The following is a 12374-nucleotide window of genomic DNA, read 5'->3' as shown; positions in this document are numbered from 1 at the left end:
CACCAGACACCTTTGCAGTTGTCCCTGTACCACTCCATGGCACCATTTTGTTCTCATCCATTTATCCTCTTCTGCAATGTTCTCAGATTTCTCCTCCCATGCACACCCACCACATTCTCTGGTCACATATTTAATATCCCTCTTTCCACTCTCTGCAGGCCCATGAACTCCACAAATGGAATTTCTGTGAGGATCCAAGAGGCCCAGACAACCCTGACCCCAAGAGATCTCACTCACGAGGCTGCTCAGGTCTCACCCTGCAGATGATGCTTTGGGTTTGCTCTCTGCATTCTGAGTATCACCAGAGCAGGGCTGCCCTCCCTCCACACCCCCTGCCATTCCAGAAGTGCTTATTGTGAATTGCCAATGGCTCCATCTCACCTCACTTTCTCCACATCAGAAGATCAGTAATTCCTCAGTTGTCCTGACACAAACTCCTTCTCCTTTGCCAGTAACCTGCAATAACAGGTTATTATTATCCTGCCCACATTATTATCCCCTTTTCCTGTACTAGCACAGGATTAGAGGCACAGGGTGTGCACCATCACACTGGCCTGAAATCTATGGTACAGCTCTTTGAGTTTACACTCCATCTTGCAAAAAATACTTTTCCCCTGTGGGCAGCAGATTCCAGCCTTGTCCTTGACAAGATGCCCTCACTCCCACCCCTGAGCCTGTTCCTGTGAAAGGACACTCCGCCAGACAGCCTATGAGATGACTGAGTGCTCAAGCAGCCACATGAAACTGTGATATGATATGACAACAAGAAAGTTTCTGGCCTTTATTTGAAGGCTTTTTACCAGTTACAGTAAGAATTGTCATTGCAAACCAGGATTTTTTTAAAAAATGAATAATAAAAGTTAAAAAAAACATCCACGAGTCCACCTGCAAGTAAGACATGTTGATACAGAAAGGAGACATGAGCTTTTGCTTCTTCCATTCTGTTTGTTTTTCAAAGAACTGATAGAATTAAGATACTAGGAAAGGTTGGATGCTATCAGAATCATTCCAGCAGGTGAGCATTTAACAGCGTATACTGTACCAGGGTAACAGAGTAGCTATGTTAAATCTATGGGTTTGAGTTGAGCCTATTGTAATTTGTTTCCCAAAAAGGACATTAAAAACCAGATTATGCCAAGATGTTACAACGGAGCCATAAATTGGCTACATGAGTTTGTCCCCATTCTATTTAAGACTCATCTTGGTAGCAAAGGAGTGATGTAAGCACCTGGAAATCTGAGCAGTGGGTGGCTGACCAGACTTCCACTGCAATTCAGATTTATAATGCACATCCATGGGCCTCCCAAGGCACACCAGCAGCAATTCTGACTCAGCCTTCTCTTGGCAGGAAAGGCCATTTACCTGCTTTGACCAAAATCAACCCATCTGATGACCTGTTGCTTCCCAGTTCCACACATGCAATCCTCTTGGAAAGAGACTTGAAGCAACCAGGTCCCAGTGCACAACTTCTGACCTCCCAAAAATCATCTTCACCTTCAGCCACATCCTGTTGCCACCTTTTGCTTTGAGTTGCTGGAATAATGGAATATTTAGAGTCGAAAAAAAAATATGCTTCCGACTTCAAAGCAAGGAAGTAATGGGAAAGAAGATTTTATGTGCATCAAACCCTGGGTGTATGTCCAGCCCCAGCTGTGCCACAGCAGCAGGCAGTGCCAGCAGTGCCTGTTCTCCTCAGTAAGGCACCCACAGAGCCCTCAGGGACAGGGAAGGTGCTCCCCAGCACAGGAACAGCCCTGCAGGGATCACTTCCCATTCCATGAGCACTTCTCTGAAGATGCTGGTCTGTGCACACAGCTGTGACAGGAACATTTAAGCTCATCTAAGAAACACAATTCAAGTCAAACAAATCAACTCAGTTTACAGTCAGTCTGCTCACAGAGCCTGGTGACAGAAACAATTAACATCTTGTTTGTCTGTAACTCTTAACCAATGTTTTAGCAGTTTCAAAACACATGAAACACACAAAAAGTCATGTGACAGCATTCCTGTAACACATCCCTGTTCCCACACCAAGAGGAGGAGGAGGATGAAGTCAACACCACACTCACATCCTATTGACTTGTGGGAGGGAAAACACAGAAAGAAAAAAAAAAAAAAAACCAAAACAATCATTTGTGCCAGCACACTCCAAACAAAGTTCCAATACTGCTGCTACTGAGGTTAGCAATGCCTGGGGCTGGGGAATGGAAGCTGAAATTCCAGGTCCTGCAAGCTTCATCATGAAACTATCACGGGCTTCAGCTCTGCCTAATCGTATCTGAAAGCATGAGAGACTCCAGCAGACATGACACTCTTGAAATACAGAACTTTATTTAGAAACTGCTTAAAATAGAAAAACCCTGTCAAGAAAAATCCAAGTCAAATATGGTTTCTCAGTAAAATGGAGTTTTAGGGCAACAGAAGTCTAAAAGGCCACAAGAGAAATAGCACCACTGCAATTTTAAACAATGGCTAGATACTTGCATTTTTGGCATTCACTGAATTTGGGTTTTTCTCTGAACTTCACAAAGATTCATGCACTACACAATTACCATAAAATGCTCTCCTACACACATTTTAGGACAAGCTACCACCAGAAACAAATGAATACAAGCACAACAGGACTGATCAATCTCAGTAGTGAAAGGGGGTCAGAAGTCTTGCAGGATCTTGCCAAACACAACAGTAATGAGGGGCATGATAGGAAAAAAAAAGGACAGTTAAGGAAAGTATTTTAAATATTAATATTTAAGTTAGTCTCAGTACTGTATTTTCTGCAATAACATTAGCTCTGTTAGCCAGCATCTTTTAGTTTTTACCCCAGAAGATTACTGAACTGGCAACTGTTATTACTAATATGCCCTGGTTCAAAGGGGAAAATAAAAGAAAGCAGACAGAAAAATATCATCCTCATGTGCTCAATTCACTTTCATTCAAAGCCAGCTGCACAGTGCAAGTCCTGTTACGCGTGTTCAGCATTCCTCGGGATGGGAAAGGGAAAAGTGAGAGAACAGAAGGGATTCCAACAGAAATGAAAATAAACAGAACAAATAAAAACAAGAGCCAGGAAGAAAAATCACTTCTGAAGGACATCTTAGGCAGTAAGATTGTGTGCCCTTTGCTTTGTTTTTCTTTTCTTACAGAAAACACAGTACATTTTGGCAAAGCCACAATGCCACAGAAAAAGGCTTCAGCACTCTTCAAGGTAATTTATGTGTCTCAGCTGTTCATACTCCCTCTAATCTTGTGACAGGCAACGTTAAGGCCCATTTCATCGAGAACTAATCACTTAGTAAGCAGCTTTACATAGGAATGGAGTTTTGTTTTAATAGCCCCTTTTGAGCACTTGCTGACACAGTGAGACTGCCATGCAAGGCCTCTCGGACAGCAGTGAATGGAGTTAAACAAACGTCTACCCCAATATGAAGCACATAAAATCTCCCATCACATTACTTCAATTTGGCATATGGAAGCATATTTTAAATACTCTTAAGGCATTTATTATAATTTCTGTTCTGCAATTTCACATTAACTCAATCTTTCTGTGAGTCAGTCTTTAATTTCTCTACTGCACACCGCCTTAGATACAAAAAGAGTCTTCCCACAAACCAGTGTTTTACCAGCAAACCATTCTGCAACAAGTTCCAAATATTCAGCCTCTTGCTCCCTAAATATACCACCTCGATGTGAATACTGCTCTGCTACAGCGTGAGAAAGAGCTCCTAACTCAAACCCACTGTAAAAGTGAAACTTCTGCAAAGTGCACTTTAAGAAGAGGTACTTTTTTTTTGCTTATGAAAAGAAACCAGTGAGTCCTCTAAGAATAAAGTGGAGTATTTTACAGTTAAGCACATGATCTGGGGCAAAGAATTCTGATGTTGCTGCTCTGCTGGTACAGTATGTGGTCTGTTAATACTCTTCTTGTTCCTCCTGCGGTGCTCCTTCGTCAGGTATCACAAAGCCTTCCTGAAGGGGAAGAAAACAAGTGCTTTAATGAAAATCTGATGTCAAACCAGTTCCTGGCTACTCTCTAGGTACTTTTTTTTTCCCTCTTACTTCAGGTAAGACACCCTTAAGTCACTGTTTACAATGTCAAGATGTATTACCAGAAGTATTTTCCTCATCTTTGATCTATTTGTTACATACTAGTCATGAAAGGTCTACTTTGTTTGCTGTCTGACTATAATTAAATTATCTGATGCTTTATTACAAGAAAAAGCTAGGCCATAAACCTCACAGGGGAAAAAAATAAGGTAGAACTGGAGGGAGGCAGGGAAAGCCAACCAGCTTCCAATTACAAGGGCAGGAAGAACTGTGCAACCCAGTCTATAAGAGATTACTTACATCTGTGGCATAAAGAATTTCCACAATCCTCTGCAACACTGGATCATTCTCGCCTTCATTCTCCTGGCAGATCAATTCAATGTTCCTCAATTTGCCAAAGTAGAAGTCTCTCTCCTTCTCCAGGTCTTCAACAGTAAGTTTCAATGCGTTGATCTGCCAAAGGGCATCAATAATAATTATATCCACCAGAGACAGAATTCAGTAGGATCTATGCAAAAAGGGTGTCCCAAAATTCTCAGAAGGGTGTTGATATGCAAAGCACTTCAGCAGTAACCAAGATATGGGGAGGGAGGACTGTGAGAGGAGGAAAAGGGCCATTTCTCAAATTTTAGTATCACTGCCACAACAAACATCCAGTCCACAACACACAAATCCACTTTAAAGACTAAAGGCTGATTCCATGAAAAAGGTAAAGCACTGACTGCCTGCAGCTCTCTCTGCTAACACATTCTTTCACAACAACTCCCCTGCTGACAGCAGGTTCAGTTGTGCTGCACTCACTCTGGATTTCAGTGAGGGAGCAGCTGCTCATAGCTCTGTTGGAATGCTGGGAGAGCTGCAACACAGCTGTGGGAATACTTACAGACCCTGCTATGTGTGACACAGCCCACACAGGGGTGAAATGTCTGGCCACTCGTGTGCTACAGAAGGGCTTTTGCTTCCATCAGGAGAGCAAGACCATTATAACAAAGGGCTCCAATTAAGTGATTTTAAATGAGCTGATTCAGATAATTTTCTTCCATCTGCCTGACCCAGACATTCCACGGTATTGGAAAAACAAACCTGCACATAACTCTATCAAGCAGAGGTCAGTCACAGGGCTGTCCTTACACACCTGCTCGATCAATCCTGCTGATTCTTCATCTCCTCCACCCTTTTTGCCCATCCCAGGCCCAGCTCTGGGACCTGCTGGGGTCCTCTGTGCAACAATGGGCCTCTGCGGGGCTGCAAGATCAATTCACCAATTAATTCCAATTCTCCCTTCCATAAAGGTACTAGCCCCCCTCCAAACATGCTGAGGCATGAAAGGGATTGAAGATATCTTCCTTCCTTAACTCCATATAACATGTCCTTTCTTTCTGGCACACTTGGCACCATTCCTTGCCATTCTCTCTTTTACAGAAGACTGTTCTTTCTGTAGCCTCCAGACACCTGGGTACTACAGCACCCTCAGTCTTTGAGCCTGGCATCTCTGAAACAAGATGCAAAACACTAGAATCCCATACACTTGTTTTAAATCACAACGCAGTCTTCATTTCCCCAGAGTTTTTCATGATCTAGATCACATTTTTAACTATTTTTCTCTACCTGCACTGCCAGTACCGAGAGATTTCCTGGTTTTGTTCACAACTGGAGTAACAAGGTTTGGTGCTATTGTGTCTTGGCCTTGTCGAGCAGCAACAGGATCATACTCCTTCCCGTCATAGTTTGCATCAAAAAATTTTTTGAACCACTGAACAAATTCAAAGTTGTCCTGAAATTTTCCTTTCACTAGTTTGTCCACAGGAATTATCTGAAGAGGGGGAAAAAAGAAAAAAAAACACACTCATAAAGGGTAAAGAATCTCTCTGTGTTTTTAAATAAAGTTTTAAAGTTAACGCACTCAAAAGACATGCAAATTTAATTCTTGTCCAGTCTAGGGAAAATCCTCCTTGACAACAAATCAAATAACGGGATTTTTGTAATTATTGGAATGAAAAACCAATCATGCTTTGCCTTTGAGGGTCCAAATAAGTTTAAATAATTCTGCAGCAAAGTTTCTGTTAGACCAAGTTTACAGACAAAACTTCTTCCTGTGCACATGAAGCTGGCTCTGATGAATCTGAACTGACCAACTCCAGAACTGCTACAAGAGCTGAACATCTCTGTCACAGCAGACTCCAGCATCTCTGGGATGAGGTGTAGAACTAAAGACTATTAAAAATGCAGAAAATAGTGAAGTGTTGTTTGTAGAGAAATTTTTTTTTCATAAGGCACTTGGAAGCCAGGCTGGTTGTCCAGATGGGTTGTGTGGACAGACTGCACAAGCCACTGTCCCCAAGCAGAGACTGACTCTGTGTTGGAGCTGCCAGCCACGGAATCAGACATCTCAAAGAAGGAAAAAGCTTCAACCCTGGATGTTCTGCATCCTACCAAACACACTGTCTGTAACTATTACCTGAATAAATTCCCCTCCATCAGCAGAAGTGTCATTCCATCTGAACAAGCTTTTTAACAATTTCATTTTCACTACTAAAAATCAGAGATTTTAGTATCTGGAGGCACTTAAAAGCCATGTAGATGTGGCACCTGGAGACATGGTTTAGTGGTGGCCTTGGCAATGCTGTGGGAACAGTTGGATTTGATGATCTCAGACACATTTTCCAACTTTAACAATGATGTAATTCTATACACTTGTAAAGAGGAATTTGGAATCCTTAGGACTATCACAGCAGAAGGTTATAGGAACACACCTCCTACAAAGATGTTCCAAAGAGGAAGCTCAGGCAAACCTTATCTCATAGAAATTCCAGTATTATTTTGTGCCACAGAAGTTTCCCAGAATTAAAAGGGTAACATTAATCTCATCATTAAGAACTGAAAACCTGACCTTGGCTGGAGCAAAGCAAAATGTGTCCTAACTGATGTGAGGTCCCCAAGGCAGGCCAAAACAAAAGGTTTTGTGATTTACAAACCAAAATCAAACCCTGTTCCCAGATTTATTCAGTTTTAAATCTGAAAGTTCATCCCATCTAATTTAACATTAAAAGCAGAGAGTCAGTTATAGCCCAGCTTACTTTGTCAACACCCATTCTTTTAAAACCTGCTTGTAGAACCTTGAAGTTTTGAATGTACTCATGCTCCAATTTTGCTTGAAACTTCACTTTCTTGAGTGCTACAGAACCTGGGAAGAGCATGTCCATGAACTGACAGTATGCAGCACCTGCCAAAAGGAAAAGAACACAAATCCTGGGATGAATTAAGTCAGCTCAGCTCACTAACCTTGGTGAGTTTCTTTCCAGTCAGGTCAGCAAACTGACCTGACTCACTCCTCAGTCACACAAGCCCTTTAAAGACAACAAAGGCAAGAAAACAGAAACCTTCAGTCTCCTTTTTGGTGCAACATGGCCATAAATAAGCTTAAAGGAGCTGGAGAACCAAACTTTTGGGCTCATGACTTGAACTCTTATGAATAAGAACAAACCTGACTCCAGAATTCCAAGGAAAAAAAAAAAAAAAACCTAATTAATAACTTCACTTTCTTTTCTTCATGGATACCAGCACTGATCTGAGATGTTACATGTATTTAAGAGACATGTAATCTCCTCTTAACAACACTAATGGAAGTAAATCAGAAAAAGCATTATTCTAAAAATTGTACTTAACCATTACTGAAATTGTAATACCTTTACCTCCTACAAACAGAACCTATACACAACTCAAGGTGCTCTCCAAGATAAGAGGCTAATGACCTGAATTATATTTAAAGCAGGCCTTAATTAAAGAACCAAAATAAGATAAGTGTTTCTTCCTATTAATTTAAATCCTTCATGTCCTCCAATTCAGCACTAGTTGAAGTAAGAGGAAAAGAGAGATTCAGTCCAGCCACAAAGAGTGGACAACCACCTCCATATTCATAGGATATACACAGTAAAAAAAAAAAAAAAGTGGTTTTAAAGCGGATTCTCACTCTGCAGTGATGACAGACAACCATTAAAAGCACGAGCACAACATTCAGAGCATTATTCGCACACCAACACCAATGAATCAAGGAGTAAAGGAAACCCTAACCTAAACCATCCAACAGTTACACAACAAGCTGTTGGGAGCTATCTGAAGGCCAAGAAGAAATATAGGAGAGCATTGACCTCAACTACTCTGTTCATCTCAACCACATCCTACAACTGTTCACTCTCTTATCAAGATACTTCGCAGGCGCTCCCACTTTCACCTGCTCCCAGAAGACTGATGTCATCCACTGGTGCAAATTAAAATAAAAACAACAAACCAGCTCTTGCTGTTTGCTCTCCATTGTGTCTCAGTTCACTTGCTGCAGAGCTCCAATCCCAACTCAAACACAGAGGACTTGCCAGAAGCCAGGGGTTGGCTCACTATTGGCAGAGGGAGCGATAAGCGTGATGAAAACAGAGGGATCACAGCAGTCAAAGGGCAGCTCTTGTGCTTTTATGCAACCTCAAACTGCTGCTGTCACTGCTGCCCTTGCCAAAGACAGCAAAGCAAGCTTGGGAACTCCAGCTTCTACAGGACTATGGCAGCAAAAGCCACTTCATCCCTGCCAAGGCACAAAGCATTACTGCAGATGCACAAAAGGGATGTTACTCAGGACATACCACATCAACAGCTTTTCCCAAAAACAGGTGAGCTGGAATTCTGCAGAGCCAGTACTAATTATCCTCACCTCAACACATTCAAGGCTCACACCAATCCCATGCAAATCAACCCTGCACACCACAGGGCTCAACCTGCCTATCTGAGAGCAGACAGTGCTTATCACTTCCCCTCCTCCTGTGGCTTAGGTCTTTAGTTCCCTCACCCTTACAGTTCTTGTCCATCATCTCACTAGACAAAAACCACTACAAATGCCTGTCAAATACCTGTTGTGAGTCCCTTGCTTCTCTGTAATCTTTGGGATTGTTTCTTCCATGGACTCAGCCACAGCCTGTATTGACAGTCCAAAAACTCACTTTTAATTAATTCCTCCTTTTATTTCACCTCCAAGTTCCACATCTCTCCTTCCAGGAGCAACACCTTATCTTAAATTCACTGCATGAGACAAACTTCACTTTTCACTGACTGCCTATTGTGGTTATCCAAATTATCTTGTACCCAAGCTGCATTCTTAGCCTTGGGTTTTTTTCAGCTATTATTCCACAGACTATTATCTTTTATTTGTTCTTACAAGCCTCCTCCTCCCACACACTCCTCCCTACGATGACACTTGACTCCATTTCTGTACCACAGACACTTCCCCTTCCTGCCTACTAGCACATATGAGATTCAGCTGTGCTTAACTCGGTTCAAGCCCAGGTAAGCTGGGCTGACACAGACTGGATGTGCTCCAGGACCAAGAGGAGTTTTAAAGGTGCACATGACCCCACAAGTCACTGCTCTGTCCTCCTTACACTCCAGTACTCTTCCAGAACAAGTCACAATTGTTTTTGTTAGTTACACTTGTAAGACTTACTCCATCCATGCAGGCTAAATGCTTAATTCCTCATGGGAAAACACCTTCTTCCTCAGTCTTTTTGTCACATTAACACCCATTGCTTATAGCATCTATGCTGTAGTGAGTCATGAGAACGTGCCTTTTCATTACACTGACATTATTAACAACCACTTCAATAACACTCCAACCAGAACTGGATCATAACACTGACCACAAATCTGTTCACACCAAGACCTAAGCCAGGAGCACAGCTGCAGCAGGGCAGCACAGAGGGTGCAGCTGCACCTCCCCAGAACCAGGGTGCACATCCCACGTGGACGTGCCCTCGGGGTGAACCCCCTTACCTGAGCACAGCTGTTCGATCTTGGTCAGCGTCAGCTGCAGAGACTCATTGATCCACGCCAGCATGTCATGTCGGCTCAAGTTATCGCTGGTCACTGAAGTAGAATACACATTCACTGCCATTTTCTGAAAGACACAACCAGAGGTGTGAGCGCCACAGACGCCGCCGGGCTGCGGTGGAGCCGCTTCCTTCGGAGCCTTCCCGAGCCCCGGCGAGTGAACCGCGGGCTGCCGACAGCTGGGAGGACCCTCCCGCACCGCCCTGCCAGGGCTCGGCTCCGGCATTTCCGAGGAAAACTCAGCATCGGGGCGCTCACGTGGGAACCGCTGAAAGGAGCCACGGCTGCGGCAAGTTACTCATCCCTCTCCCCCGCGCTACCGGGAACGGCCGAAGCGCTTCCTCCGCGGCCACGGGATCTCCCCGGGGATCAATACCGAGCGGCCGCTCCCCGCCCAGCCCCGCCGGCACAAAGCGGAGCCGCCGGTGCAGCCGCCGCCGGGCAGGGCCGCCCGCGCTGCGGGTGGGGCGCGGCCTGCGCTCTCCCCGCTCCCGCTCCTCAGCACCCCCCGCCGGTCCCTCCGCCCCGCCACCCCCGGTCCCCGCCGCACCTCCGCCCGCCGAGGGGCGCGGCCCGGCCCTGCAGGCCTCGCGCCGGTGCCCGCAGGGCGGCGGCGCCCCGCCCGGCCGCTCCCCGAGCCCGGGGCCCTCCCCGCCGCCGCCCGGCGGCCCCGCCGCGGCCCCGGCCCGGTACCTGCGCCGCGCTCGCCCCGTCGGCCCCGCGTTCAAACCGGCCCCGCCCGCCCTGACCGGGACCGCGTCACGCGCTCGCTGCGCGCCTGCGTCACGCGCACGTCACGGCCCGCGCGGGGAGCGCCGCGCGCCGACGCGGGGCGGGGGAACGGTTGTCAGGGGGCGGGGCGAGCTGCTGCGTTGCTATGGAGATGCCACGCCCACTCCGCGCCGAGGGCTCGCCTGCCATTGGCCGAGCCGCTGGCCCCGCCCACACCGGGGGTCCCGCGTGCCTGAGGGTCGCGCCGGGCTCGGGCCTGAGGGTGCGACGGAGCCGCTGCGGCCGCGAGCACCGGGACGGCCGGACCCGGGAGCCCGGCACTGCCCCGTCCCCGAACCCAGCGACACAAACCGACCCCAAACCAGCGGCACAGCCCAACACGGCTCCAGCTGTGCTGCCACACCAGCCCCGGCCACCTTGGTGTCACTGGTGTCACCTGAGCGGCAGCAGGAGAGGAGCGGCTCAGATCCCTGGCTGTGCCCCTCCTCCCACTGCGAACTCCCTTTATTTCCCCAATAAGACTGTCCAGCCATACAGAAATACTCGTTTTTAATCAGACATGATAAATGGTAAACTCTCGACATTTTTTTTCCCACATGGAAACCAGCGAAATCATGTGGACAAAGCAGAGTTGCGAATTTCCACACTCCAGGATACAAAAACTGTGAAATGTGTTAAAAATGATACATTTCTCTCATTTTTAAAAGATTGTAGAAAAACGCGCAGCATGTTCAACATTAGAAATCCTTAACCTAAAAAAATAGCACCAGGGAGAGTTAAAACCCTTTAAAAAGTATTAAAAAGGAATTTCTGAGATCCCCCTCCCTTAACATTTTATAAACTCAAAATAAAAGGCAGCTCTTACAGGGAAAAACATTTCAAGGAAGACTTGTCTACTACAATTCTCATCAAGAGAGCTTAATGCCAAGACAATTCTCATTCCTCTTTTATCTTTGTTTACTTTCCCCAAGTCCTTTTTTTCCCTCATCTATTTGTTTTCCTTTTGATCAGATAGGAAAGGATGTGAGATCTGGAGTATGTAAGATGTCATGGAGTGGAGGGCACGTGTTGGCCCAGTCTGGAGGAATCACCCATCAGAGCAGAGGATGGCTGTCACCCTGAGCCCCTGCACTGATGGCTGTTTGCCCTCATGCCCCATACTGGGCTCCAAACGGGGACTGCAAGGACCTGGGATGAGGAATTAGTGTTGTGGCTGGGGTCCAGCTGGACACGAGGATCACAGATTGGCAAAGAGTCCAAAAGCAGCTGGCGCAGCGCTGGCAGTGCCAAGGCTTCCCAAACACCTCCAGCACACACAGAACCCACCCTGCCATCTTCCCAGCCAAGGGGATGCTGGCAAGAGGGTGCACCGTGTCCCCAAGCACTTGTCAAGCATTGGAGGTACCAGCAGTGACTTGGACCAGCCTGCTTGGCTTTCCTCAGAGTTTTCTTAACTAAGGCATGAGAATGAAACCCCAAGGAGTTCTCTCTAAAGAGTAACCTCCAGATGAAAACAGGGAAAAAAAGCCTTTAAACTACCTGGGTTTCCCTTGCTGTTCCCTTGCTTTCCAAGCACAGCACAGGATTGGAGACCAAGAGAAGATGGTTCTCAGAGCTGGGATGGAAAACTGCACACAAGGGTGGAAAATGGGAGGCTGCCGCCCTCCACCACAAGGACAGGGGTGCCAGAGAGGTAGAAGGAGCTGGGAGAGAAGTTCTTCCCAGTGATG

At 46.0% G+C, this 12374-nt stretch overlaps 1 protein-coding gene across 3 annotated transcripts; it reads right to left on the bottom strand.

Annotated features, from left to right (window-relative positions):
• Positions 1-2309: 2309 nt before the first annotated feature.
• MAPRE1 (microtubule associated protein RP/EB family member 1) lies at positions 2310-10694 on the bottom strand. Of its 3 annotated transcripts, none has more exons than XM_059480509.1 (7): positions 10606-10694; positions 9856-9979; positions 7122-7267; positions 5653-5857; positions 5180-5289; positions 4345-4497; positions 2310-3966 (listed from the first exon to the last, which is right to left on the bottom strand). In XM_059480509.1, exons 2-7 carry the CDS (start codon positions 9974-9976, stop codon positions 3910-3912), a joined length of 792 nt encoding a protein of 263 aa, XP_059336492.1. In that variant the 5' UTR covers positions 9977-9979; positions 10606-10694; the 3' UTR covers positions 2310-3909. The 3 variants fall into 3 exon arrangements, with proteins under 3 accessions (XP_059336492.1, XP_059336493.1, XP_059336494.1); XM_059480510.1 differs by lacking the exon at positions 10606-10694 and adding an exon at positions 10463-10484; XM_059480511.1 differs by lacking the exon at positions 10606-10694 and having other exon boundaries at positions 5668-5857.
• Positions 10695-12374: the final 1680 nt, after the last annotated feature.

This window comes from Ammospiza nelsoni, chromosome 12 (genome assembly GCF_027579445.1).
Source record: "Ammospiza nelsoni isolate bAmmNel1 chromosome 12, bAmmNel1.pri, whole genome shotgun sequence".
NCBI lineage: Eukaryota > Metazoa > Chordata > Aves > Passeriformes > Passerellidae > Ammospiza > Ammospiza nelsoni.
Note: the sequence above shows the minus strand (reverse complement) of the source record. Positions and strands in the feature narration are given on the sequence as shown.

What these genes read in the sequence shown, in the direction of transcription:
- MAPRE1 (XM_059480509.1), bottom strand. Translation starts at nt 9,976, where the DNA reads ATGGCAGTGAATGTGTATTCTACTTCAGTGACCAGCGATAACTTGAGC. An exon ending in GATCGAACAGCTGTGCTCAG is followed by an intron (nt 7,268 to 9,855) that starts GTAAGGGGGTTC and finishes TCCTTTTGGCAG; the next exon opens with GTGCTGCATACTGTCAGTTC. An exon ending in AAATTCTTTATGCCACAGAT is followed by an intron (nt 3,967 to 4,344) that starts GTAAGTAATCTC and finishes CTTCCCCTTCAG; the next exon opens with GAAGGCTTTGTGATACCTGA.